Here is a 25,274-nt window from a genome sequence, read left to right on the forward strand (position 1 = left end):
ATGATGGGGGTAGAATGGGAAAGGGGTCCTGTGTAATGATGGGGGTAGTATGGGGAAGGGGGTCTTCTGTTATGATGGGGGTAGTATGGGCGAGGGGGCTCTGTGTAATGATGGGGGTTGTATGGGGAAGGGGGTCTTGTGTAATGATGGGGGTAGAATGGGAAAAGGGGTCCTGTGTAATGATGGGGGTAGTATGGGGAAGGGGTCTTCTATAATGATGGGGGTAGTATGGGGAAGGGGTCTTGTGTAATGATGGGGGTAATATGGGGGAGGGGGTCTTGTATAATGATGGGGGTAGTATGCGGAAGGGGTCCTGTGTAATGATGGGGGGGGTTAGTATGGGGAAGGGGGTCTTCTATAATGATGGGGGTAGAATGGGAAAGGGGTCCTGTGTAATAATGGGGGTAGTATGGTGAAGGGGGTCCTGTGTAATGATGGGGGTAGTATGGAGAAGGGGTCCTGTGTAATGATTTGGGTAGAATGGGAAAGGGGTCCTGTGTAATGATGGGGGGTAGTATGGGGGGGAGGGGGTCTTGTATAACGATGGGGGGTAGTATGCGGGAGGGGGTCCTGTATAATGATGGGGGGGGGGCAAAATGTTTGCTCAGGGTCCAATCAATATTAAAGGCCCTGTCCACAGGGATCCCACAGGTATGGTATATACATAGTTACATTGGTGGACCAAGCTTGTAAAAATTGGCCTACATAAACTCCCAGCTATAATAGATTCTGACAGGTACTCTTACATTCTTCATGTGATTAATACAAGCTCGGCGTTAGTCACTGGTTTCGGCTCAAACAGCAAATCGATGGGAAGCCATCGTCCCAATGCACAAAGTCAAACACAAAACAAACAGCAATTTATCTTAAGTGTCACCACACACTTCCTGCCACATGTAGTGGCAGCTCATTTTTATAAAGCCGGTCATAGACCAGAGAAGACAGACACCTAATCTGTCTGATCTCAGCTGTATAAGGCAACAATAACATTATTGGGTCCAGTAGACTCCTGGCAACGACCCCGTGTCTCTTTCATCATTCGATTAGCGATGGATGTTTGCTTTCCCGGGCCGGGCCGAGGGGTAGAGAGGAGGAAAGGAAGCTGCCTTGGGTACTTCAGTAAGAAGAGGGTGCAAAAACTACAGGACCTGCAACCTAAGTAATGCACATGGGGAGTAAAAATATAAATGCAGGTTACACCCTAGGGGGACAACTTCTGGGGGAATCCAGGATAAAAAAGGATCTGGTGGTTCTAGTAGACCACAGGCTCAGCAATACCAAGCTGCAGCTAGCAAAGCTAGCAGACTATCAGCGTGCATTACTCAAGAAATAAATCGATAACTCTACCACTTTCCAAGACTCTGGTTCAGCCGCATCTGGACTATACCATCCATTTCTGGTCACCAGTCCTCAGGAAGCATGTGCTGGAACTGGAGGGAGTCCAGTGAAGGGCGACAAAACTAATGGAGAAATCGGGGGAATCCTCGTCATAAGCTCATCCTGAGCTAAAACTGCCGACATATGGGATTTCAGAGCCAGGAAAAGGAGGTGACAACGTTGTACTGGCTATATTTCTACATTGGTTCTAAAAGGCAAACCAAAGGTCCTCTGAAGCTTTTTTACACTGGGACCAGATAGAAAGTCACCTGTGGCTGCCCAAGAACAGATCTGTATCTCCATTATCTTCAATTCTGGGATCCCACTGAGGAAGTCACGTGTCCGAGTGACGAAATACGTTGGGTGGAGCTTTGGACGACATCATTATGCACACCATCAACCAGAAAATGCTGTGTATGTATAACCAGCCTCAACCTACCACAGTACCCATAGGACCCCTGATATCTCTTACCCCCCACAGGGCCTCTCTGCTTCCAAGCCTCCATCTAGCTGCAGATCCCTTAACCTGCCACAGTACCTCTCAGCGCTAATGTTGCCCACAACCTTCCATAAATGCCCATGGGCCTCTCAACCCCCATATTTGTCTCCAGGATCCCTGAGAGCCCTCAACCCCCACAGTGCCTCCATCCAACTTCAGATGCCCTAACCTGCCACAGTAACTCCCAGCTACCATAATGCCTTCAGCCTTCCGTAATTGTCTGCAGTTTTCCTCAACCCTCCCACTACATTGGCCCTAGGAGCTCTCGACCCCCACAGTGCCACCCCCCAACCTCCCACAATGCCTACTAGGTTCCCACAGTGCCCCCCAGCCTATTGTAGAACCTCCAGCCCTCCATAATGCCCACAATCTCCAACAGTGACTTCCAACCTCCCTCTGTGCCTCTTAGCCTCCACAGTGTTCTTTAGACCAGCGTTTCTCAACTCCAGTACTCAAGGCGCCCCAACAGGTCATGTTTTCAGGATTTCCCTCAGATGAAACGGCTGGGGTAATTACTAAGGCAGTGAAACTCATCAAAAATCACCTGTGCAAAATAATGGGAAGCCTGAAAACATGACCTGTTGGGGCGCCTTGAGGACTGGAGTTGAGAAACACTGCTCTAGACTACCACTGTGTCGCTGCAAAGCCCTCAGCCTCCTGGAGAGACCCCAGCCTCTTCCAGAAACCTCATCTCCTAGAAGGCCACCAAGTCTGTTTCAAAGTCCCCTAACCCCCCCCCCCCCCCCCCCCCCAGTGACACCCAGCCCCATCTAGAGCCTTCCAGCACTTCAATACATATTTTCTATTCCCGTACTTTTATTGTGTCAGTATAAACTTTTTTTTTTTTTACTGTTGGGGCATAGAAGATTTTGGTAGAATTTACCGCGCCCTCCAGTCTCACTGAGGTCGAGAACCCCTGACCCAAACAGATGACAATACAAATATTTTGTATGCGCTTCATTCCAGAATTGTGAATCATATGGAGAGCCAGGCAGAATCCACGTTATCGCAGAGCTGGCCGCCCTATGAGGTCTTTCATGTCAGTGGTAGAATGCGGAGATAAGGAGGCCTCATTCCTCCATGCTTCTGCTGGAGGATACAAGAATGTGTGGTATGGAGAAGAAAGGAGCACTCAGTAGCCTTAAAGTAAATACAGATCCGACCTCCGGAGGTGCATGCTTGTTATTCCCACTCCTCCTCCCAGGCTCCCAGGGATTGATATAGATACTGTTATCATGGGAAGGCTGAAATTAGTCTTTTATGTTCCCTTGGTACATAGGATAACCATCAAAACTTAGGGCGACCCAAGGAAGGGCCCCGGAGGATTCTGGGAAGGAAGTAGGGGGCAAGAGACAGTTTGGGCACTAAGCACAAAATAAAAAACAATCAAACCGATTGCCAATTATTTCTGGAATGGAGTTCCATCCCTCACCTGGATTCAGCCACGAGTGTGAGATTTTTCACGCATTTTTCAGGCTTGAGCATTTTTGATTTAGGCATTTGATTGATGCTAGCTGCTGGGGGATCTATTGTTCCTGGGGGATATTTATTTTGCGGCCTATTGTTGCTGGGGAGGTCTATTATTGCTGCTGGGGAGGTCTACTGTTGCTGGTGAGAGATCTACTGTTGCTGGGAAGGGGGTCTTATGTTGCTGGAAGAGATCTACTGTTGAGGGGGGGGGGTCTACTGTTGGTGACTTCTGGGGGTCCTTTTGTTGCTGGAGGGCATCTATTTTTGAGTGGTAGTCTATTGTTGCTTGGGAGGTCTGTTGTTGCTGGTGGGGGAATCTATTGTTGTTGGTTGGTTTTATTTTGCTGGGGGGTCAATTGTTGCTGGAAGGGATCTACTGTTGAGACAGGGGTTTATCGTTGCTGGCAAATCTTTTGATGCTGAGCAGGCTGCTGGGAAATCTATTGTTCCTGCCGGGGTCCATTGTTGCTGTGGGGCATCTATTTTTGAGTGGTAGTCGATTGTTGCTTAGGAGGTCTGTTGTTGCTGTGGGGCATCTATTTTTGAGTGGCAATCGATTGTTGCTTAGGAGGTTTATTGTTGCTGGTGGGGATCTATTGTTGGTTGGGTTGATGTTGCTGGAAGGGATCTTCTGTTGAGGGAGGGGTTAATCGCTGCTGGGGAGTCTATTGTTGCTGCCGGGGTCCATTGTTGCTGGGGGGGGGCATCTATTTTTGAGTGGTAGTCTATTGTTGCTTAGAAGGTCTATTGTTGCTGGTGCTGGATCTATTGTTGGTTGGGTTGATGTTGCTGGAAGGGATCTTCTGTTGAGGGAGGGGTTTATCGCTGCTCAGGAGTCTATTGTTGCTGCCGGGGTCCATTGTTGTTGGGGGGGGGCATCTATTTTTCACTGGTAGTCTATTGTTGCTTAGGAGGTCTATTGTTGCTGGTAGGGGAATCTATTGTTGTTGGCTGGTTTTATGTTGCTGGGGGGTCAATTGTTGCTGGAAGGGATCTACTGTTGAGAACGGGGGTTTATCGTTGCTGGCTGCTGGGGAGTCTATTGATGCTGAGCTGGCTGCTGTGAAATCTGTTGTTGCTGCCGGGGTCCATTGTTGCTGAGGGGGCATCTATTTTTGAGTTGTAGTTGATTGTTGCTTAGGAGGTCTATTGTTGCTGGGGGGCATCTATTTTTGAGTGGTAGTCGATTGTTGCTTAGGAGGTCTATTGTTGCTGGTGGGGGATCTATTGTTGGTTGGGTTGATGTTGCTGGAAGGGATCCACTGTTGAGGGAGGGGTTTATCGCTGCTGGGGAGTCTATTGTTGCTGCCGGGGCCCATTGTTGCTGGAGGGAGGGGGCATCTATTTTTGAGTGGTAGTCTATTGTTGCTTAGGAGGTCTATTGTTGCTGCTGGGGGATATATTGTTGTTGGTTTGGCTAATGTTGCTGGAAGGGATCTACTGTTGAGAGAGCAGTCTATTGACGCTACAAAAGGCGGCTACATCGCAGGCTTAAAATGCCGGGAGGGCGCACATGGGCGCCCTCCCGTTCTCCGCGCGCTCGGTGATCGCCAAGTCCTTGGGACTCGGCTGATCACAGAGCAGGGTTGAGGGCCAATCACAGCGGGCCCTTTACCACGTGATCAGCTGTCAGCATGAAGAAAGGAAGAAAGTCGATAACCGACTTTTGTTAGAGGGACATCGGTCCCCTTAGTGATCACCAGTGCTACTAATCAGTGCCCTCCAGCGCCACCTATCAGTGCCCATCAGTACTGCTAATCAGCCCACCAGCGCCACCTATCAGTGCCCATCAGTACTGCTAATCAGTGCCCTCCAGCGCCACCTATCAGTGCCCATCAGTACTGCTAATCAGCCCACCAGCGCCACCTATCAGCGCCCATCAGTACTGCTAATCAGCCCACCAGCGCCACCTATCAGCGCCCATCAGTACTGCTAATCAGCCCACCAGCGCCACCTATCAGCGCCCATCAGTACTGCTAATCAGTCCACCAGCGCCACCTATCAGCGCTGCCAATCAGTCATCAGTGCCATCTATTAGTGCCTCCTCTCTGTGCCCGCTATCAGGACCACATGTACAGAGCCAGCTACAAGTCTGGAATACATCATTGGCAGTCAAGGGAGTTAAATGGGAACGATGTCACCATCGCGTGACAGACGTTAAAAACCGCAGGTTGTCACCCCGGGCCACTGCGCCGGAGTGCGAATCTCTCTGCGAAACCACAACACACAGGTTGCAACCCAATCCTGTGCACTGGGCAGGAACCGGAGGGGGTGGAGGTGTTTTCTGCCTCCTTTGTGGTGAGAGTTTTTGCATGTGATCAGGCCAGAAGAAATATTTCTCCTCTCAGCCGGAGAGACAGAAAACAGAGGTCGAGGTGACACTTTCCTGGCTCCTGTCCTCTACAGAGCAATCTGGGCCCAGGCAGCGCCATCCAGAGGGCGTGGAATCCTCCTCCTGGGTGTGGGGAATCTCACACCTTACCAATCCTCACCCCCTCCCATCCCGTCCCTTCCCGTAGCCATGCCACACTTTCACGCCTGCCGTGCCAAAGAGGCCGCCTTGACGCATGCCGGCTTTGGACCTTTTGACATTGGGGGGGGTAGCGACAGTTGTCGACAAATTTTGGTGGCTGATGAGACAGAAGGCAGAGGAAGAAAAGAAAACAAAAAAACTTTAGCCGGATATACACTATATTACCAAAAGTATTGGGACACCTGACTTTACACACATGAACTTTAATGACATCCCAGTCTTAGTCCGTAGGGTTCAATATTGAGTTGGTCCACCCTTTGCAGCTATAACAGCTTCAACTCTTCTGGGAAGGCTGTCCACAAGGTTTAGGAGTGTGTCTATGGGAATGTTTGACCAGAAGAGCATTTGTGAGGTCAGGCACTGATGTTGGACGAAATCCCAAAGGTGTTCTATCTGGTTGAGGTACAGGCCAGTTAAGTTCCTCCAACTCAAAATCACTGATCCATGTCTTTATGGACCTTGCTTTGTGCACTGGTGGACAGTCATGTTGGAACAGGAAGGGGCCGTCCCCAAACTCTTCCCACAATTGGGAGCATGAAATTGTCCAAAATGTCTTGGTATCCTGACGCCTTAAGAGTTCCCTTCACTGGAACTGAGGGGGCCAAGTCAAGGCCAGTCAAGTTCCTCCAACCCAAACTCGCTCATCCATGTCTTTATGGACCTTGCTTTGTGCACTGGTCCAAACCATTTGGTGGAGGGGGGATTATGTAGTGGGGGGAGAGGGGATTATGTTGTGGGGTTGTTTTTCAGGGGTTGGGCTTGGCCCCTTTGTTCCAGTGAAGGGAACTCTTAAGGCGTCAGCATACCAAGACATTTTGGACAATTTCATGCTCCCAACTTTGTGGGAACAGTTTGGGGATGGCCCCTTCCTGTTCCAACATGACTGCGCACCAGTGCACAAAGCAAGGTCCATAAAGACATGGATGAGCGAGTTTGGGGTGGAGGAACTTGACTGGCCTGCACAGAGTCCTGACCTCAACCCGATAGAACACCTTTGGGATGAATTAGAGCGGAGACTGTGAGCCAGGCCTTCTCGCCCAACATCAGCGCCTGACCTCACAAATGCTCTTCTGGAAGAATGGTCAAACATTCCCATAGACACACTCCTAAACCTTGTGGACGGCCTTCCCAGAAGAGTTGAAGCTATTATAGCAGCAAAGGGTGGGCCAACTCAATATTGAACCCTACTTTGCTCCTAACTTTGTGGGAACAGTTTTGGGAGGTGTCCCAATACTTTTGGTAATATACTGTATTGTATTTTAAAAAGTTCACGCTGTAGCAAAATCTGAATTTTTTGCTACGAAATTACTTAGAACCCCCAAACATTATATTATATTTTTTCAGTAGAGACCTTTTTATGTCACTTGCCAATTTGCGCCACATTTTTTAAAACGCAATTTTTGGGGAAAAAATACACTTTAATAAATTTTATTGCAAAAAAAAAACAAACAAACAAAAAACACAATATATATAATAAATTTGCCTGTTTCCTCTGACACATTTCTATTGGCCAGTGACGCAGCCCATCATAATAATAGGCTAATAGGAATGTGTGTGGGGGGAGGGGCAAGTTTTTAACACTGTAATATGTAAGTATAGGAGCTTAGCCAACCAGAACAGTACCGGGACCTGCAGGTAGTTGCAGGTAGAGTTGCCTGTATTTTATACCCGATAGCAGCTTTTTTTTTTGGGGGGGGGGGGGGTATTATGTGAGAAGATAACACACTCCTCCCACTCCATCCAGTGTTCTGCTGACATTTACATATTGGGGACTAAAACTGGGCGACTTTCCACTGCTAAATACTCAGCAGTGTCATATGTAAGTATAAGAGCTTAGCCAACCAGAACAGTACCGGGGCCTGCAGGTAGTTGCAGGTAGAGGTGCCTGTATTTTACACCTGATATCTTCTCACATAATAACCCCCCAAAAAAAGCTGCTAACACACTCCTCCCACTCCATCCAGCTTTCTGCTGACATTTACATATAAGGGACTAAAACTGGGCGACTTTCCACTGCTAAATGCTCAGCAGTGTAATATGTAAGTATAGGAGCTTAGCCAACCAGAACAGTACCGGGGCCTGCAGGTAGTTGCAGGTAGAGGTGCCTGTATTTTACACCTGATATCTTCTCACATAATAACCCCCCAAAAAAAGCTGCTATCAGGTGTAAAATACAGGCACTTCTACCTGCAACTACCTGCAGGCCCCGGTACTGTTCTGGTTGGCTAAGCTCCTATACTTACATATGACACTGCTGAGTATTTAGCAGTGGAAAGTCGCCCAGTTTTAGTCCCTTATATGTAAATGTCAGCAGAAAGCTGGATGGAGTGGGAGCAGTGTGTTATCGTCTCACATAATAACCCCCCAAAAAAAGCTGCTAACACACTCCTCCCACTCCATCCAGCTTTCTGCTGACATTTACATGTAGGGGACTAAAACTGGGCAACTTTCCACTGCTAAATACTCAGCAGTGTCATATGTAAGTATAGTAGCTTAGCCAACCAGAACAGTACCGGGGCCTGCAGGTAGTTGCAGGTAGAGGTGCCTGTATTTTATACCCGATAGCAGCTTTTTTGGGGGGGGTTATTATGTGAGAAGATAACACACTCCTCCCACTCCATCCAGTGTTCTGCTGACATTTACATATTGGGGACTAAAACTGGGCGACTTTCCACTGCTAAATACTCAGCAGTGTCATATGTAAGTATAGGAGCTTAGCCAACCAGAACAGTACCGGGGCCTGCAGGTAGTTGCAGGTAGAGGTGCCTGTATTTTACACCTGATATCTTCTCACATAATAACCCCCCAAAAAAAGCTGCTATCAGGTGTAAAATACAGGCACTTCTACCTGCAACTACCTGCAGGCCCCGGTACTGTTCTGGTTGGCTAAGCTCCTATACTTACATATGACACTGCTGAGTATTTAGCAGTGGAAAGTCGCCCAGTTTTAGTCCCTTATATGTAAATGTCAGCAGAAAGTTGGATGGAGTGGGAGCAGTGTGTTATCGTCTCACATAATAACCCCCCAAAAAAAGCTGCTAACACACTCCTCCCACTCCATCCAGCTTTCTGCTGACATTTACATGTAGGGGACTAAAACTGGGCAACTTTCCACTGCTAAATACTCAGCAGTGTCATATGTAAGTATAGTAGCTTAGCCAACCAGAACAGTACCGGGGCCTGCAGGTAGTTGCAGGTAGAGGTGCCTGTATTTTATACCCGATAGCAGCTTTTTTGGGGGGGGGTTATTATGTGAGAAGATAACACACTCCTCCCACTCCATCCAGTGTTCTGCTGACATTTACATATTGGGGACTAAAACTGGGTGACTTTCCACTGCTAAATACTCAGCAGTGTCATATGTAAGTATAGGAGCTTAGCCAACCAGAACAGTACCGGGGCCTGCAGGTAGTTGCAGGTAGAGGTGCCTGTATTTTACACCTGATAGCAACTTTTTTTGGGGGGTGGGTTATTATGTGAGAAGATGCTGATACATTGTTACACTTGAAATTGCACTCCAATGTATGGAAATGCCCCAATGCATTTCGACCTCAAAGTTTATGGTCTTCTTCAGGGGGTTCCTTACATTTCTATAAATACATCAATTGGACAGATTTCAATATTCTAATTGTCATGTAATTTATTATCCAATACAGTATCATTTATTACGTCTACATTGTTTTGTGTTTGATTTATGTAATCACAGTGTGTTTACCCCTTTCCGCCAGGAAGGCTCGCTTAACCAGAGACTTCTGGTATGACCGACCCGCATTGAGCGGAGGTCCCTCTGCCGCGCATGCGTGTCACCTCTCACGTCACGTTATTAAACCGGGGCAGCCCAGCCTTCCAGAACGCCGAGGTGGCCACAGAAGGGCAGCCATAGGCGGCTCATTGGCCCCCCCTCCTGAGGGGAACTTCCAGAGGCAGAAGCACACACACCTGTTACTCATTTTAGAATGAATTACTAAGGTACTTAAGATACGCCCCCCACCGGCAGTCCTCAGACGACGCACCGGGGAGAGCACACATATATGCTTTGCAAAATGGATGGATAAGTACGGACATCAGTGTGCTGCTGGGTTTCATTATTGAAAAAAAAAAAATCTATTACTGATTAGTTTATTACATATCTCTTCAACACAGATGCAGTAACGCGTTTCCCCGGAAAAATAAGACCTACCCCGAAAATAAGACCTAGCGTTATTTTCCAGGAGGGGCTGCAATATAAGCCCTACCCCAAAAATAAGCCCTAGTTTAAAATGCTTGTAAAATCCTATAATCCACTCTAATACAGTAGTATATAATGTACAATGTGTGCGTTTCTGTAATATAATTGCGGGGAAGAAGAGCTCCGGCGGGTCACAGAAGCGCAGAGCGGCGCTATAACGAAGGTATTTGGCACAATTATATTAGAGAAACACACACATTGTACATTATATAATACTGTAATAGAGCGGATTATAGACTTTTACAAGTATTTTAACTCAGTTCAAACCGGGGATTCCTATCAGGCAGGGAGAGAGAGGGGGAGAGAAGACAGCACATTACAGGGTAAGACCTACCCCGAAAATAAGCCCTACTGTGTCTTTTGTTGCCATAATTAATATAAGACCCGGGCTTATTTTTGGGGAAACACGGTATTTATACTCTTCTGATCTGAACACACAATTACTTCAACAACGCAATAAGGTATTATTAATTATTTTATTTTTAATCTCTTTTACTTTTTGTTTATGCAATACATAAGGGATATGCAATTAGCGGACCTCCAGCTGTTACAGAACTACAAGTCCCATGAGGCATAGCAAGACTCTGACAGCCACAAGCCACATGACACCCAGAGGCAGAGGCATGATGGGACTTGTAGTTTTGCAACAGCTGGAGGTCCGCTAATTGCACATCCCTGCAATACAATGGTCACTCCATAGCACTCTTTGTAACACTCACCTTCACTTGGCATCCTCTCGTCCTTTTGGTTTGTATGCGTTAGTATCACACCACGTATTTTGTCTCATTCATTGTAAACCTTATTGTATACGATACACTTGTTAAGTTTTTGTCACCTTTTTAACATTCCTATTTTATTCATTTTTTATTTCTCACTTGTGTTTGCCTGTTTTGTGGTTTGGGCGTAAATTGCTACACCCTCAACTTATATTTGATTTAACACACATATATTTTCCATACTACACCCTTTTTTTTTATGACATGCATCTTTTCTAATGGTATTACACTCATTTGGCCGCCATAAGCGGTAACCACACACACACACACACACACACACACACACACACACACACACACACCTATTTCCTCTCTTTATCTTGCTGACACAATACCATTGTGTCACTCCTTACTGTTTATAACATACCCAGATCATCTGTTGTACGCCTAATACTAAGATGATTGTGGGAACAACGCACAATTCACCTTTCTCTTTCTATTCGCAACCAAATAGAAAATGATATGCCATGTACGGCGTGACATGGTTTCTCTTATATAGGGAATGGATATATAACTTCCCAACCCCTCTATGGAGAAAAAAAAAAACTAGATTGTATATTAAAAACCACTTGCCGACCAGGCCATAGCCGAAAGACGGCTACAGCGCGGTCGGCTTTTTCTGGGTGGACGTCCATAGACCCGGCGCGCACCCGGGAACATGCGTGACCGCTGGGTCCGCATCACAGATCACGGTAAATAGCCGCTGATCGCGGCCGTTTACCACGTGATCGTTCCGTCAAATAAACAAACCGGCATCACGTCATGACGCCGGTTCCTCCCTCCCCTCTCTGTACCGATGGGGAGAGATTGCAGCAGCGCTGTGGGCTGGATGTGTAGTGCCCACAGCGCTGCTCAGTGCCAATAATGTGCAATACTCTGCAACACTGTGCAATACTCTGCCAATACTCTGCCATACTCTGCCAATACTCACTCACCAATACTCTGCCAAAACTTTGCCAATACTCTTTAATACTCTGCCAATACTCTGTAATACTCTGCCAATACTCTGCAATACTCTGCCAATACTCTGCAATACTCTGCCAATACTCTGCCAATACTCTGCAATACTCTGCCAATACTCTGCCATACTCTGCCAATACTCTGCCAATACTCTGCAATACTCTGCCAATACTCTGCAATACTCTGCCAATACTCTGCCAATACTCTGCAATACTCTGCCAATACTCTGCCAATACTCTGCAATACTCTGCCAATACTCTGCCATACTCTGCCAATACTCACTCACCAATACTCTGCCAATACTCTGCAATACTATGCAACACTGTGCAATTCTCTGCCAATACTTTGCCAATACTCTGTAATACTCTGCCAATACTTTGCCAATACTCTGCCAATACTCTGCCATACTCTGCCAATACTCTGCAATACTCTGCCAATACTCTGCAATACTCTGCCAATACTCTGCCATACTCTGCCAATACTCACTCACCAATACTCTGCCAATACTCTGCAATACTATGCAACACTGTGCAATACTCTGCCAATACTTTGCCAATACTCTGTAATACTCTGCTAATACTCTGCCTATACTCTGGAATACTCTGCCAATACTCTGCAATACTCTGCAATACTCTGCCAATACTCTGCACTACTCTGCCATACTCTGACAATACTCTGCAATACTTTGCCAATACTCTGCACTACTCTGCCAATAATCTGCCAATACTCTGCCAATACTTTGCCAATACTCTGCACTACTCTGCCATACTCTGCCAATACACTGCCAATACTCTGCAATAAATTTTAACAGAAACAAAGAATTTTTTTTTTTTTACCGAATTGTCATTCATTTTTGATTTATAACGCAAAAAATAAAAAAAAAACAGCGGTGACTAAATACCACCAAAAGAAAGCTCTATTTGTGGGGAAAAAAAGGACAAAATTTTCATATAGATACAGTGTTGTATGACTGAGTAATTGTCATTCAAAATGTGAGAGCACCAAAAGCTGAAAATTGGTCTGGTTAGGAAGGGGGTTTAAGTGCCCAGTGGGCAAGTGGTTAAGTTAACATTGAAACAACCCCGGCAGCGCACGGAGGAGGACTCCTTTCATTAAGATTCTCCGATTCTCCCCCTTTCACAATATCCTAAAAAACTACCCTTACCTCTTCGGTATGCTAATTATGTATAATTACAATTTTCTGGTGCTCCTGCCCATTTGATTCCCCGTTGGGGGGGGGGGGGGGGGGGGCGTTAAGCATGTGACCACTTGTAAGCCTCACAGATGGGGGTCGCCCCCTTGGGTTGAGGGCGTGGACAGGCTCTCAGTGGGTCCGGGATCACACTTGGGAGGATTATCTGTTTTTTTAAAGAAGTCTCTGGTTAAGCGAGCCTTCCTGGCGTAAAGGGGTAACTACGCTGCGATTACATAAATCAAACATGAAACAATGTAGACGTAATAAATGAGACTGTACTGGATATTAAATGACATGACAATTAGAATATTGAAATCTGTCCTCTTGATGTATTTATAGAAATGTAAGCAACCCCCTGAAGAAGACCAAAACCTTTGAGGTCGAAATGCATTGGGGCATTTCCATTCATCGGATGGTGCATTTTCAAGTGTAACAATGTATCACCCTTGATGTATAACCTTTCCTAGCCTAATTTGTCTCGCCTTGTATATACTAGAGCTCATGTTTTAATTAATTTTTTATATATGTTTTATGTCTAACCATCCTTTGTAATAATAATAAAAAATCTGTGATTTTTTTTTTTTTTTTTTTTACAAAATATTTGACTACTATTTCCTGCTAAAAAGCCCCGTGAGGAACTTTCCACTTTTTTCTTTTCAAATTATGTGAGAAGATAACACACTCCTCCCACTCCATCCAGCTTTCTGCTGACATTTACATATTGGGGACTACAACTGGGTGACTTTCCACTGCTAACTACTCAGCAGTGTAATATGTAGGTATAAGAGCTTAGCCAACCAGAACAGTACCGGGGCCTGCAGGTAGTTGAAGGTAGAGGTGCCTGTATTTTATACTCGATAGCAGCTTTTGTTTTGGGGGGTTATTATGTGGGAAGATAACACACTCCTCCCACTCCATCCAGTGTTCTGCTGACATTTACATATAGGGGACTAAAACTGGGTGACTTTCCACTGCTAACTACTCAGCAGTGTAATATGTAAGTATATGAGCTTAGCCAACCAGAACAGTACCGGGGCCTGCAGGTAGTTGAAGGTAGATGTGCCTGTATTTTATACTCGATAGCAGCTTTTGTTTTGGGAGTTATTATGTGAGAAGATAACACACTCCTCCCACTCCATCCAGCTTTCTGCTGACATTTACATATAGGGGACTAAAACTGGGTGACTTTCCACTGCTAACTACTCAGCAGTGTCATATGTAAGTATAGGAGCTTAGCCAACCAGAACAGTACCGGGGCCTGCAGGTAGAGGTGCCTGTATTTTATACCCGATAACAGCTTTTTTTTGGGGGGGGGTTATTATGTGAGAAGATAACACACTCCTCCCACTCCATCCAGCTTTCTGCTGACATTTACATATAGGGGACTAAAACTGGGTGACTTTCCACTGCTACTTACTCAGCAACACAACTGTAAGAAGCAATGCCGGCATCTTGTTGTGTGACCGGTTCACTTTCATAGCCGGATTTGCCCATTCTAGGTGTATCCTTGCTACCGCTTAACCAGGCGCCCCCCCCCCCCCCTGCCTCCCCCCCCCTCCCCCCTTTGCTCTCTCCCATAATCCTCTGCGGCGTGGGGCTACAACTGTGATTTGCAGCAGCACATCAAAGCCTGGATGGCAGAGACAGGGATGACTTCTCCTGGGCGATATGGAAATAGTTTCCTCGCATTCGCTGCCAGGAACAAACGCTTTCTGTATCTCGTCCACATGGTGTTTTGTAATATCAGATCTGAGCAGAATAATAAAACACAGACCGAGGAGGGGGAGGGATTATTGGGAGGGGTGACAAGTCAGAGGTAGAGAGAAAAGACGACTGGATTTCACACCTTGGATTTATAGTGAAATGCTTAAAGGGGAACTCCAGACAAACACAACATATCGGAAGTGTTATAAGTCCATAGCATCACGCTCCCTTCATCATGTCACAGGACCCGCAGGAGACCACATCTTGACAGCTTTGGGGTGTTCCACCCACCGCCGGCTTTTATTTGGGCACTAATCCCACCCATTACATCACTCGAGGAGGGATTTCTCTAAAAGGGGAGCTAACACCTGATTACAGCTTTTCCCCTTCGCTACACCAAAATAGACAGCGAGCCACCTAGTGGCAGGCAAGCTAACTGCATCTGCCAACAGACCCAACCATCCCTAAACCATACAGTCACTTTATAGGAATAAAATTCCTGGCCCGTCACAATATACGGCAATTGTATCATTTTTCAGGAAAGCACTGCCTTTTATTATTAAAAAGCCGCCCTTGAGCGCCAGTCAGTGACTTTGCCTAGGCTGAGATGATGCCGCCAGTCTGCTGCAGGCGGGAGAAAGTCTCCCCCCCCCCCCCCCCCCAGTGCTCACACTTCGTTCACACGTGTGGCCATTCATCCCACTTCCTCTGAGCCCAGGTCATCCCGGACGAACCCCCACCCTGTGAATGGACAGTGAAAGGAGAAGCAGCACAGTGCCGGAGGCTCTAATAGGCTTCAAAAAGGGTGAACACGGGGCGCAGATCACCTTCTTCCCCATGTTTGCTGTGTCCCCCACATGGCTTCTCACAAACTGCAAACAGGACTTCTTATGACTTTCTTTCACCAATGTCTTTCTTCTTGTCACTCTTCCATAAAGGGCAGATTTGTGGAGAACACGACTAATAGTTGTCCTGTGGACAGATTCTCCCACCTGAGCTGTGGATCTCTGCAGCTCCTCCAGAGTTACCATGGACCTCTTGGCTCTTCTCTGATGAATGCTCTCCTTGCCCGGCCGGTCAGTTTAGGTGGACGGCCATGTCTTGGTAGGTTGGCAGTTGTGCCATACTCTTTCCATTTTCCGATGATGGATTGAACAGAGCTCTGTGAGATGTTCAAAGCTTGGGAGATTTTTTTTATAACCTAACCCTGCTTTATACTTCTCCACAACTTTATCCCTGACCTGTCTGGTGTGTTCCTTGGCCTTCATGATGCTGTTTGTTCGCTAAGGTTCTCTAACAAACCTCTGAGGGCTTCACAGAACAGCTGAGATACTGAATCAGCTGTATTTACACTGAGATTAAATTACACACAGGTGGACTCTATTTACTAATTAGGTGACTTCTGAAGGCAATTGGTTCCTCTAGATTTTAGTTAGGGGTATCAGAGTAAAGGGGGCTGAATACAAATGTCCCCCCACACTTTTCACATATTTATTTGTAAAAAATGTTGAAAACCATTTATCATTTTCCTTCCACTTCACAATTATGTGCCACTTTGTGTTGGTCTATCACATAAAATCCCAATAAAACACATTTACGTTTTTTAAATTGTAACATGACAAAATGTGGAAAATGTCAAGGGGTATGAATACTTTTTCCAGGCACTGTATCTGCCGGGAGCTCAACTATAAAAATAGAAAACTGATTTCCTTTATATGTGGGAAGTGAGGAGGAAAGTTGGGGGGTTCTCTGTACCCATCATAGGGGTTCGCCCTTCATATCTCATTGCTGATATCTTATTGGGTTTTTTTGTATTATTTTAGGGACTTTGTGCAAATTTTTACTGAGGGAAGTATCAGGATTGTGTAATCCCCAGTGAATCATTCTCTCTCTCTCTCTGTAATCGTACTTCCCTCCCCCCCCCCCCAGAAGATTCTTCATGACTCAAACTGACTCAGACTCAGGGCTCCTTCACACCAGATGCCGTCCACTGCGTTTATATTCTGCATCAAATGTCCTTGGCAGTGCTTCCCATGGGTTCCAATGGCCCCAGTTCACACCAGTGCATTCCAGTGCAGGCAACAAAAGTTGAACGTTTTGCCTTTTTTTTTTTTTTCTGGAATGCAGCAAAATGCGTAAAAATGCAACCGCAACATCCTTAGGGCCTGTTCACACCACAAAAACACTTTCCAGATGCATTTCTGCATGTGCGTTTACGTGCAATTTTTTTACACATTTTTGATCCTTCCAGTATGCTTTTTTGCATTCCAGATGCATTTTTTCCGCTCCTGTTTTTTCTTATTTTTAAAAATTTTCTTTGTATTTTTGTTTGGTGTAATGCATTCTGATGCACTTTTTGATGCTCTGCAGATGCATTTTTCCACTTGTTTTTTTTTTTTTTTTTTTCTTTCTTCATTTTCCCTGTATTTTTGATTTTTGGTGTAATACGTTCCGATACATTTCTGATGTATTCCAGATACATTTTTTTCTCTTGCTTTTATTTCTGAATTTTTTTACATTTTTTAAAAAATTTCTTGTTTTTTTTCTGGTGTAATGCACTGTGATGTGTTTTTGATGCATTCCAGATGCATTTGCTTCTCTTGTATTTTTTTTTTTTTTTTTTACATTTTTCTTCATTTTACTTGTATTTTTTTTTTTTCGGTGTAATGCGTTACATTCCATTTTTTATACATTCCAGATAAATTTTTTTCCTCTTGCTTTTTTTCTTTATTTTTGTACATTTTTTAAAAAATAATCTTGTTTTGTTTTTTGTTTTTTTGGTGTAATGCAATGTGATGAGTTTTTGATGCATTCCAGATGCATTTTCTTCTCTTGTGGCTTTTTTTTTCTTTTTTTTTTTTTTTTTTTTTAATTTTTCTTCAATTTCCTTGTAATTTTTTTTTTTTTTTTTTGGTAGAGACGATTGAGTACTGTCCCTGATATTTTTTTTATTTGCACTAACATACAATTTTTCAGGACAGGCTTTCGGGGTATGTCCTCTTCTTCAAGGTCCAAGCAGTACTGACAATCACCTCATTTTTAATTTTTTTTGGGTGTAATGCGTTCTGATGTGTTTTCTTTTTATCAGATGCATTTTTTTTCCCTCTTCCTTTTTCTTCCATTCTTCTTCATTTTCCTTGTATTTTTTTTTCCGGTATAATGCATTCCGTTCCACTTTTTGATGCATTCCAGATACATTTTTTTCTCTTGCTTTTATTTCTTGATTTATTTTACAGTTTTAAAAAAAAATCTTTTTTTTTTTTTTTTTCTGGTGTAATGCACTCTGATGCGTTTTTGATACATTCCAGATGCAATTTCTTCTCTTGTATTTTTTATTTTATAATTTTTTTTACATTTTTTTCTTCATTTTCCTTGTATTTTTTTATTCAGTGTAATGCATTCCATTCCATTTTTGATGCATTCCAGATAAATTTTTTCCTCTTGTCCTTTTTCTTTATTTTTGCACATTTTTAATAAAAATCTTGTTCTTTTTTTTTTTTTTTTATTTGTCTGGTGTAATGCATTATGGTGCGTTTTTGATGCATTCCAGATGCATTTTCTTCTCTTGTGTTTTTTTTTTTCTTTTTTTAATTTTTCTTCAATTTCCTTGTAATTTTTTTATTCATTGTAATGTGTTCCATTCCATTTTTGATGCATTCCAGATGCATTTTCTTCTCTTGTGTTTTTTTTTTCTTTTTTTAATTTTTCTTAAATTTCCTTGTAATTTTTTTTTTTTGGTAGAGACGATTGAGTCCTGTCCCTGGTATTTTTTTTATTTGCACTAACATTCAATTTTTCAGGACAGGCTTTCGGGGTATGTCCTCTTCTTCAAGGTCCAAGCAGTACTGACAATCACCTTGTTTTTTTTTTTTTTTTGGTGTAATTTTTTTTGGCGTTCTGATGTGTTTTCTTTTTATCAGATGCATTTTTTTTCCTCTTCCTTTTTTTCCCATTTTTCTTAATTTTCCTTGTATTTTTTTTTTTTTTTTTTTTTCAGTGTAATGCGTTCTGTTCCATTTTTGATGCATTCCAGATACATTTTTTCCTCTTGCTTTTATTCTTTATTTTTGTACATTTTTAAAAAAATCTCTTGTTTTTTTTTTGTAATGCACTGTGATGCGTTTTTGATGCATTCCAGATGCATATTCTCCTCTTGTGGTTTTTTTTACGTTCATTTTTTTTTTTTTTTTCTTCAATTCCCTTGTAATAATTATTTTTTTTTTTTTTGGTAGAGACAATTGAGTACTGTCCGTGATATTTTTTTTTATATGCACTAACATACAATTTTTTTTAGGACAGGCTTTCAGGGTATGTCCTCTTCTTCAAGGTCCAAGCAGTACTGACAATCACCTCAAGTTTTTTTTTTGGTGTAATGTGTTCTGTTTTTTTTTTATCAGATGCATTTTTTTTTCCTCTTCCTTTTTTTTTTTTACATTTTTCTTCATTTTTTTTTTTGTATATTTTTTTTTATGTGTGTGTGTGTGGAATGCATTCTGATTCATTTTTTGATGCAGTCCGATCATTTGATTCGATGCAGTTTGCTGCGTTCCAGTACAGTTCCTTGCATGTAAACGCGCATGCGTTTGGTGTGAACTGGCCCTCGGGACATTTGCGTTCCAGGCCAATTTTTTAGAGCCCTTTCACAAAGAGGCCGCCCATCGCATTCACGGTAAAGCGTCGCTCGTTTTAGCGACGCGCTTTACTGCTGTTTCTATGGCGCTTTTGCGCTGCTTTTCCGCCATTGGCGGAGGCGCTGTTAGACGACAAAAAAAGGGGTTAAAAGCTCCCGTGTTTGCGGCGTTTCCGAAGCGGTTTTCGGAAGCAGTGGTGTGAAGTTTGCCATTGGAAATCCATGTGCGCTTGCAGAAATGGTGGCGCTGTGCGATTCACATGCGATCCGGGGGGTGCAAAGTAAAATAATGCATAATTCCTCATCTCCTATATAAAGTCTCATTTATGCCACATTGATATACATTGTGTGCTCCTAAAATGCAACAAAAAGACTTGCAAAAAAATAAAGTGCAACGTGCCGAACGTGCCGTCCAACCACAAACAAACCAATAAAAACTGATAATAATAAAAACCAATTTCGTAAGTTTTTCCACCAATTTGATGAAGAAAGATTCCACCAGAGACTTCCTGTGAAGAGTCCCCATAGAGGCGCTCCTCACCGGAAACACCACACCGCCACGTTACAGGAGGTCCGTCTGGTATCTAGAGGTCTGATGGCCACAGCTGGACGCTCCCCCCATACCGGCTCCGTCACTCACCACCAGCCCGGTAATCATCCGGTATCATGGCAACTATCCAAAGCCCCAGAGCCGGTGTTCTGTCCTGAAGAATAGGCAGTACTATACGGGTCACACCGGTATAACTCAAAGCAAGCAAATAAAGAACTCCGTGGCCCGGTGTCACAGATTGCAGACACTTTAACCACTTCTACCGGGCACTTTTACCCCCTTCCTGCCCAGGCCAATTTTCATCTTTTCAGTCACACTTTGAATGACAATTGCGCGGTCATACAACACTACTCATATGACATTTTTATTATTTTTTTTACACAAATAGAACTTTCTTTTGGTGATATTTAATCACCTCTTGGGTTTTATTTTTTTTTTTTGCAAAGTAAACAAATAAAAACTGAAAAGTTTAAATAAAAAACATTTTCATAGTTTGTTATAATATTTTGCAAACAGGTAATTTTTCTCCTTCACTGATGGGCACTGATAGGCTGCACTGATGGGGAGGCACTGATGGGCGCTGATGGGGAGGCACTGATGGGCGCTGATGAGGCTGCACTGATGGGCACTAATGAAGCTGCACTGATGGGCACTGATGAAGCTGCACTGATGGGCGCTGATGAGGCTGCACTGATGGGCGCTGATGAGGCTGCACTGATGGGCGCTGATGAGGCTGCACTGATGGGCACTAATGAAGCTGCACTGATGGGCACTGATGAGGCTGCACTGATGGGCACTGATGAGGCTGCACTGATGGGCACTGATGAGGCTGCACTGATGGGCACTAATGAAGCTGCACTGATGGGCACTGATGAGGCGGCACTGATGGGCACTGATGAAGCTGCACTGATGGGCACTGATGAGGCTGCACTGATGGGCACTGATGAAGCTGCACTGATGGGCACTGATGAGGCGGCACTGATGGGCACTGATGAAGCTGCACTGATGGGCACTGATGAGGCTGCACTGATGGGCACTGATGAGGCTGCACTGATGGGCACTGAAAGGCTGCACTGATGGGCACTGATAGGCTGCACTGATGGGCACTGATGAGGCTGCACTGATGGGCACTGATGAGGCTGCACTGATGGGCACTGAAAGGCTGCACTGATGGGCACTGATAGGCTGCACTGATGGGCACTGATGAGGCTGCACTGATGGGCACTGATGAGGCTGCACTGATGGGCACTGAAAGGCTGCACTGATAGGTACTGATGAGGTGGCACTGATAGGCTGCACTGATGGGCACTGATGAGGCTGCACTGATGGGCACTGATGAGGCTGCACTGATGAGGCTGCACTGATGGGCACTGATAGGCTGCACTGATGGTCACTTATGGGTACTGATGAGGTGGCACTGCCAGGCTGCACTGATGGGCACTGATGAGGAGGCACTGATGGGCACTTATAGGCTGCACTAATGGGCACTGATGAGGCTGCACTAATAGGCACTAATGGGGAGGCACTGATGGGCACTGATAGGCTGCACTGATGGGCACTGATGAGGCTGCACTAATAGGCACTAATGGGGAGGCACTGATGGGCACTGATGAGGCAGCACTGATAAGTGGCACTATTGGGCACTGATGGGTGACACTGATGAGGAGGCGATGATGGGCAAGTATTGGCAGCACTGGTGGGCACTGATAGGCAGCACTGTTGGGACTGCACTAATAATCAGGACACTGATAATCAGCTGGTTATCGTCTCTCTTCTCCTCTCCTCGTGCTGTTAGCATGAAGAACTGAATGCCGATTACCGGCATAGCTGTGATTGGACACAGCTGATCACGTAGTAAAGAGCCAATGATTGGCTCTTTACCTCAATTTGTGATCAGTAGTGTCCTCTGGACAATGTGATCACAGAGTGCGCCACCCGCACTCCACAGCAGGAGCGCGGGCGGTGTGATCACGTGGGACCGTCATATGACAGCCTCCCAGAACCAGCCGGCCGCGCTGTAGCCATCATTCGGCTGTAGCGTGACCGGCAAGTGGTTAATCAGTAACAATAACAGAGATGCGGCCGATAATTTACAGTTGTAAGATACAATCGTATCTCACTTATCAATCAAAACCCACTTGGTTGTCAGCTATTGATCGGTTATTCCTTATTGGAAATCGTTCATTCATGGAAGCGTGTGTGGCCCGGGGGGGGTTAAACGATGCAATAGTCAGGGACACATGCTGATCGCTTTTACTGGAGGTCTGAATGCACTTTTTTTTTTTTAACTTCTGGTGCATTTATTACATTATTTAAAAGATGGACTGTGCCTTTAATAAAAGATCAAACTGATTGAAAAGGGAAAAAAAAAAACTGGCAATTTCATGGAAAACAGAAGCCACTTTGATCCCATTGACTTGCGGTCGATTGAAACCGCTGTCCTATGTCCTTAACAGCTTTTCAATTAAAAAAATGCCTGCACACTCCCAATGTAAGTTGTAGCTGCTCTTCGGTAGCAGACCCTCTCTCCTCTTTGGTACTCTGTACGTGGGGGAGGAAGGACAACTCTCTACTAGAAGCAAGGGTGGGTTTGCACCCTGTACACTCCTGAGCCCTGCACTCTGTAAGTAGCACACTCATGAACCCTGCACTTTGTACATAGTGCACTCCTGAGCTTTGCACTCTAGATAGCACACTCCTGAGCCTTGCACCCTGTACGCAGCGCACTCCTGAGCCCTGCACTCTTTACATAACGCACTCCTGAGCCCTGCACTCTTTACATAACGCTCTCCTGAGCCCTGCACTCTTTACATAACGCACTCCTGAGCCCTGCACTCTTTACATAACGCACTCCTGAGCCCTGCACTCTTTACATAACGCACTCCTGAGCCCTGCACACTTTACATAATGCACTCCTGAGCCCTGCACTCTTTACATAGCGCATTCCTGAGCCCTGCACTCTTTACATAGCGCATTCCTGAGCCCTGCACTCTTTACGTAGTGCACTCCTGAGCCCTGCACTCTTTACATAGCACACTCCTGAGCCCTGTACTCTGTAAGTAGCACAATCCTAAGCCCTGCACTTTGTACATAGTGCTCTCCTGAGCTTTGCAGTCTAGATAGCACACTCCTGAGCCTTGCACCCTGTACGTAGCACACTCCTGAGCCCTGCAGTCTTTACATAACGCACTCCTGATCCCTGCACTCTTCACATAACGCACTCCTGAGCCCTGCACTCTTTATATAGCGCACTCCTGAGCCCTGCACTCTGTACATAGTTAACTCCTGAGCCCTGCACTCTGTACATAGTGCACTCCTGAGCTCTGCATCCTCTGCATAGTGCACTGCTGAGCCCTGCACTCTGTACATTGCACACTCATGAGCTCTGCACCGTCTACATAGTGCATTCCTAAGCCCTGAATGCTGTACATAGTGTACTCCTGAGCCCTGCACTTTGTACATTGCGCACTCCTGAGCAATGTATCTGCATTCTGTACACAACGCACTCCTGAGCCCTGCACTCTGTAAATAGTGTACTCCTGAGCTCTACATTCTGCACATAGCGCACTCCTGAGCCCTGCACTCTGTACATAGTGTACACCTGAGCCTTGCACCCTGTACATAGCGCCCTCCTGAGCTCTGCATTCTGTACATAGTGTACACCTGAGCCTTGCACCCTGTACGTAGCGCACTCCTGAGCCCTGCACTCTGTGCATAGTGTACTCCTGAGCCTTGCACCCTGTACGTAGCGCACTCCTGAGCCCTGCACTCTGTACATAGTGTACACCCGAGCCTTGCACCCTGTACATAGCGCACTCCTGAGCCCTGCACTCTGTACATAGTGTACACCTGAGCCTTGCACCCTGTACGTAGCGCACTCCTGAGCCCTGCACTCTGTACATAGTGTACTCCTGAGCCTTGCATTCTGTATGTAGTGTACTCCTGAGCTCTGCACTCTGTATGCCCACCCTTTTATGCAACGGTCGAGGGACTATAAAAACAGGGGCCTGAACTCTGTTTTTTACGTCCACACCTTCCCCCCCTTCCCCAGGCTGGCTACCTGAACTGTAAAATACCAGCTGGACGTGGGCTGTTTACATTCTGCGACCGTGGTACTCTGCGTGCGATTACGGCGCGGTGGTCCGGCATTATAGAGTTGCCTCTTTTGCAATAAAAAATAAATAACTTGCATCGCAGATCAGATTGCTCTATCAGGTTGCGGCCAGGGTTGCTAACCTCCCGCGGCATTTTTTTACTGACAAAATATGGGAAATTTACTGTCGGGGCACTTTTTTTTTTTTTTACTGTCAATGTGAAAAAAAATTACAGAACTCCTATTAAAAACTAAAACAATCGATATTTAGACAGTGTAAACACGACATGGCAATACATATAACGAGTAACAAAAAATCAACACAGCATGACAAATCATCAGCCCCTGATATTTACGGATAGTTGTAAATGTCACTGATTTATACAAACTGTCAGTAAATTTGCTGATGGTTGGCCCGCCTTGGTTGCAGCATGTGTGGCCAGTTTAAGGCACCTCCCTGGGGGGACGTAAGGTAGGGACTGTTCCTTTACATGGTCCATGCAAACAGACCAGATCTGGTGCTAGCATTCTAAATCTCTAAATTGCTGCACCCAGTTGGTGGCACCAGGTGGAGCCGGGCGGTGCCCTCCGCATGCAGTCTGGGGACTCACCGTGTTGGTGGCGCTCCGGACGGATTGCTCCATCTCTGGACGGCTCCCTCTGCTTCTCTGCACACACACAGTGCTCTGCTCGCTCAGCTGCATCACATCTGTCAGACACAGGAAGTTCACAGCTGTCTGTCCCAACCTCGATAAGAAGAACCCAAGAAACGATCGTCCTTACACCAAAATACAAACGTTCTATTAGACGCCTGTCATTCCGGGCACCGGTCCTGTACGGAGGGTTCTCCGCAGTCACGGTTTTATCTGCTTATATTTTGCCTTCCCCCGGTTCCCCCCTCAACATGATAATGATATTCATAAATAGAAACCTTTCCATTTTTATTACATTCCTTATTTTAGATCCAGTGATGTCATCGCTAGGTCTCTGTGCTTCTCTATGCAATGCAGGCAGATCATGACTGGACACATCACAGCACCTTACCTCAGTGCTCCTCTCAGGAGCCCTCAGTCCTGATGTAAGCAGTGGGCTCGCTGTTGGGAGGAGTTATGGAAATATATATATATACATATATATATATATATATATATATATATATATATATATAAATATATATATGCCCTTGTGGGTGGTTAACAGTCTTGAGGAGTGGGTGTTCCTAAATGTACAGGGTGCAGGGCTCAGGAGTGTGGTACCTA

At 45.2% G+C, this 25,274-nt stretch overlaps 1 protein-coding gene across 1 annotated transcript in view; it reads right to left on the reverse strand.

The window, feature by feature from the left end:
• CASS4 (Cas scaffold protein family member 4) overlaps positions 1-24,723 on the reverse strand; it is a 97,527-nt gene extending 72,804 nt beyond the window's left edge. Inside the window, exon 1 of the mRNA XM_073607220.1 lies at positions 24,627-24,723. Within this exon, the coding sequence (XP_073463321.1) occupies positions 24,627-24,719 (93 nt within the window). The 5' untranslated portion in view covers positions 24,720-24,723. The remainder of the gene's footprint in view (positions 1-24,626) is intronic.
• Positions 24,724-25,274: the final 551 nt, after the last annotated feature.

This window comes from Aquarana catesbeiana, linkage group LG12 (genome assembly GCF_042186555.1).
Source record: "Aquarana catesbeiana isolate 2022-GZ linkage group LG12, ASM4218655v1, whole genome shotgun sequence".
In the NCBI taxonomy this organism is placed as follows: Eukaryota; Metazoa; Chordata; class Amphibia; order Anura; family Ranidae; genus Aquarana; species Aquarana catesbeiana.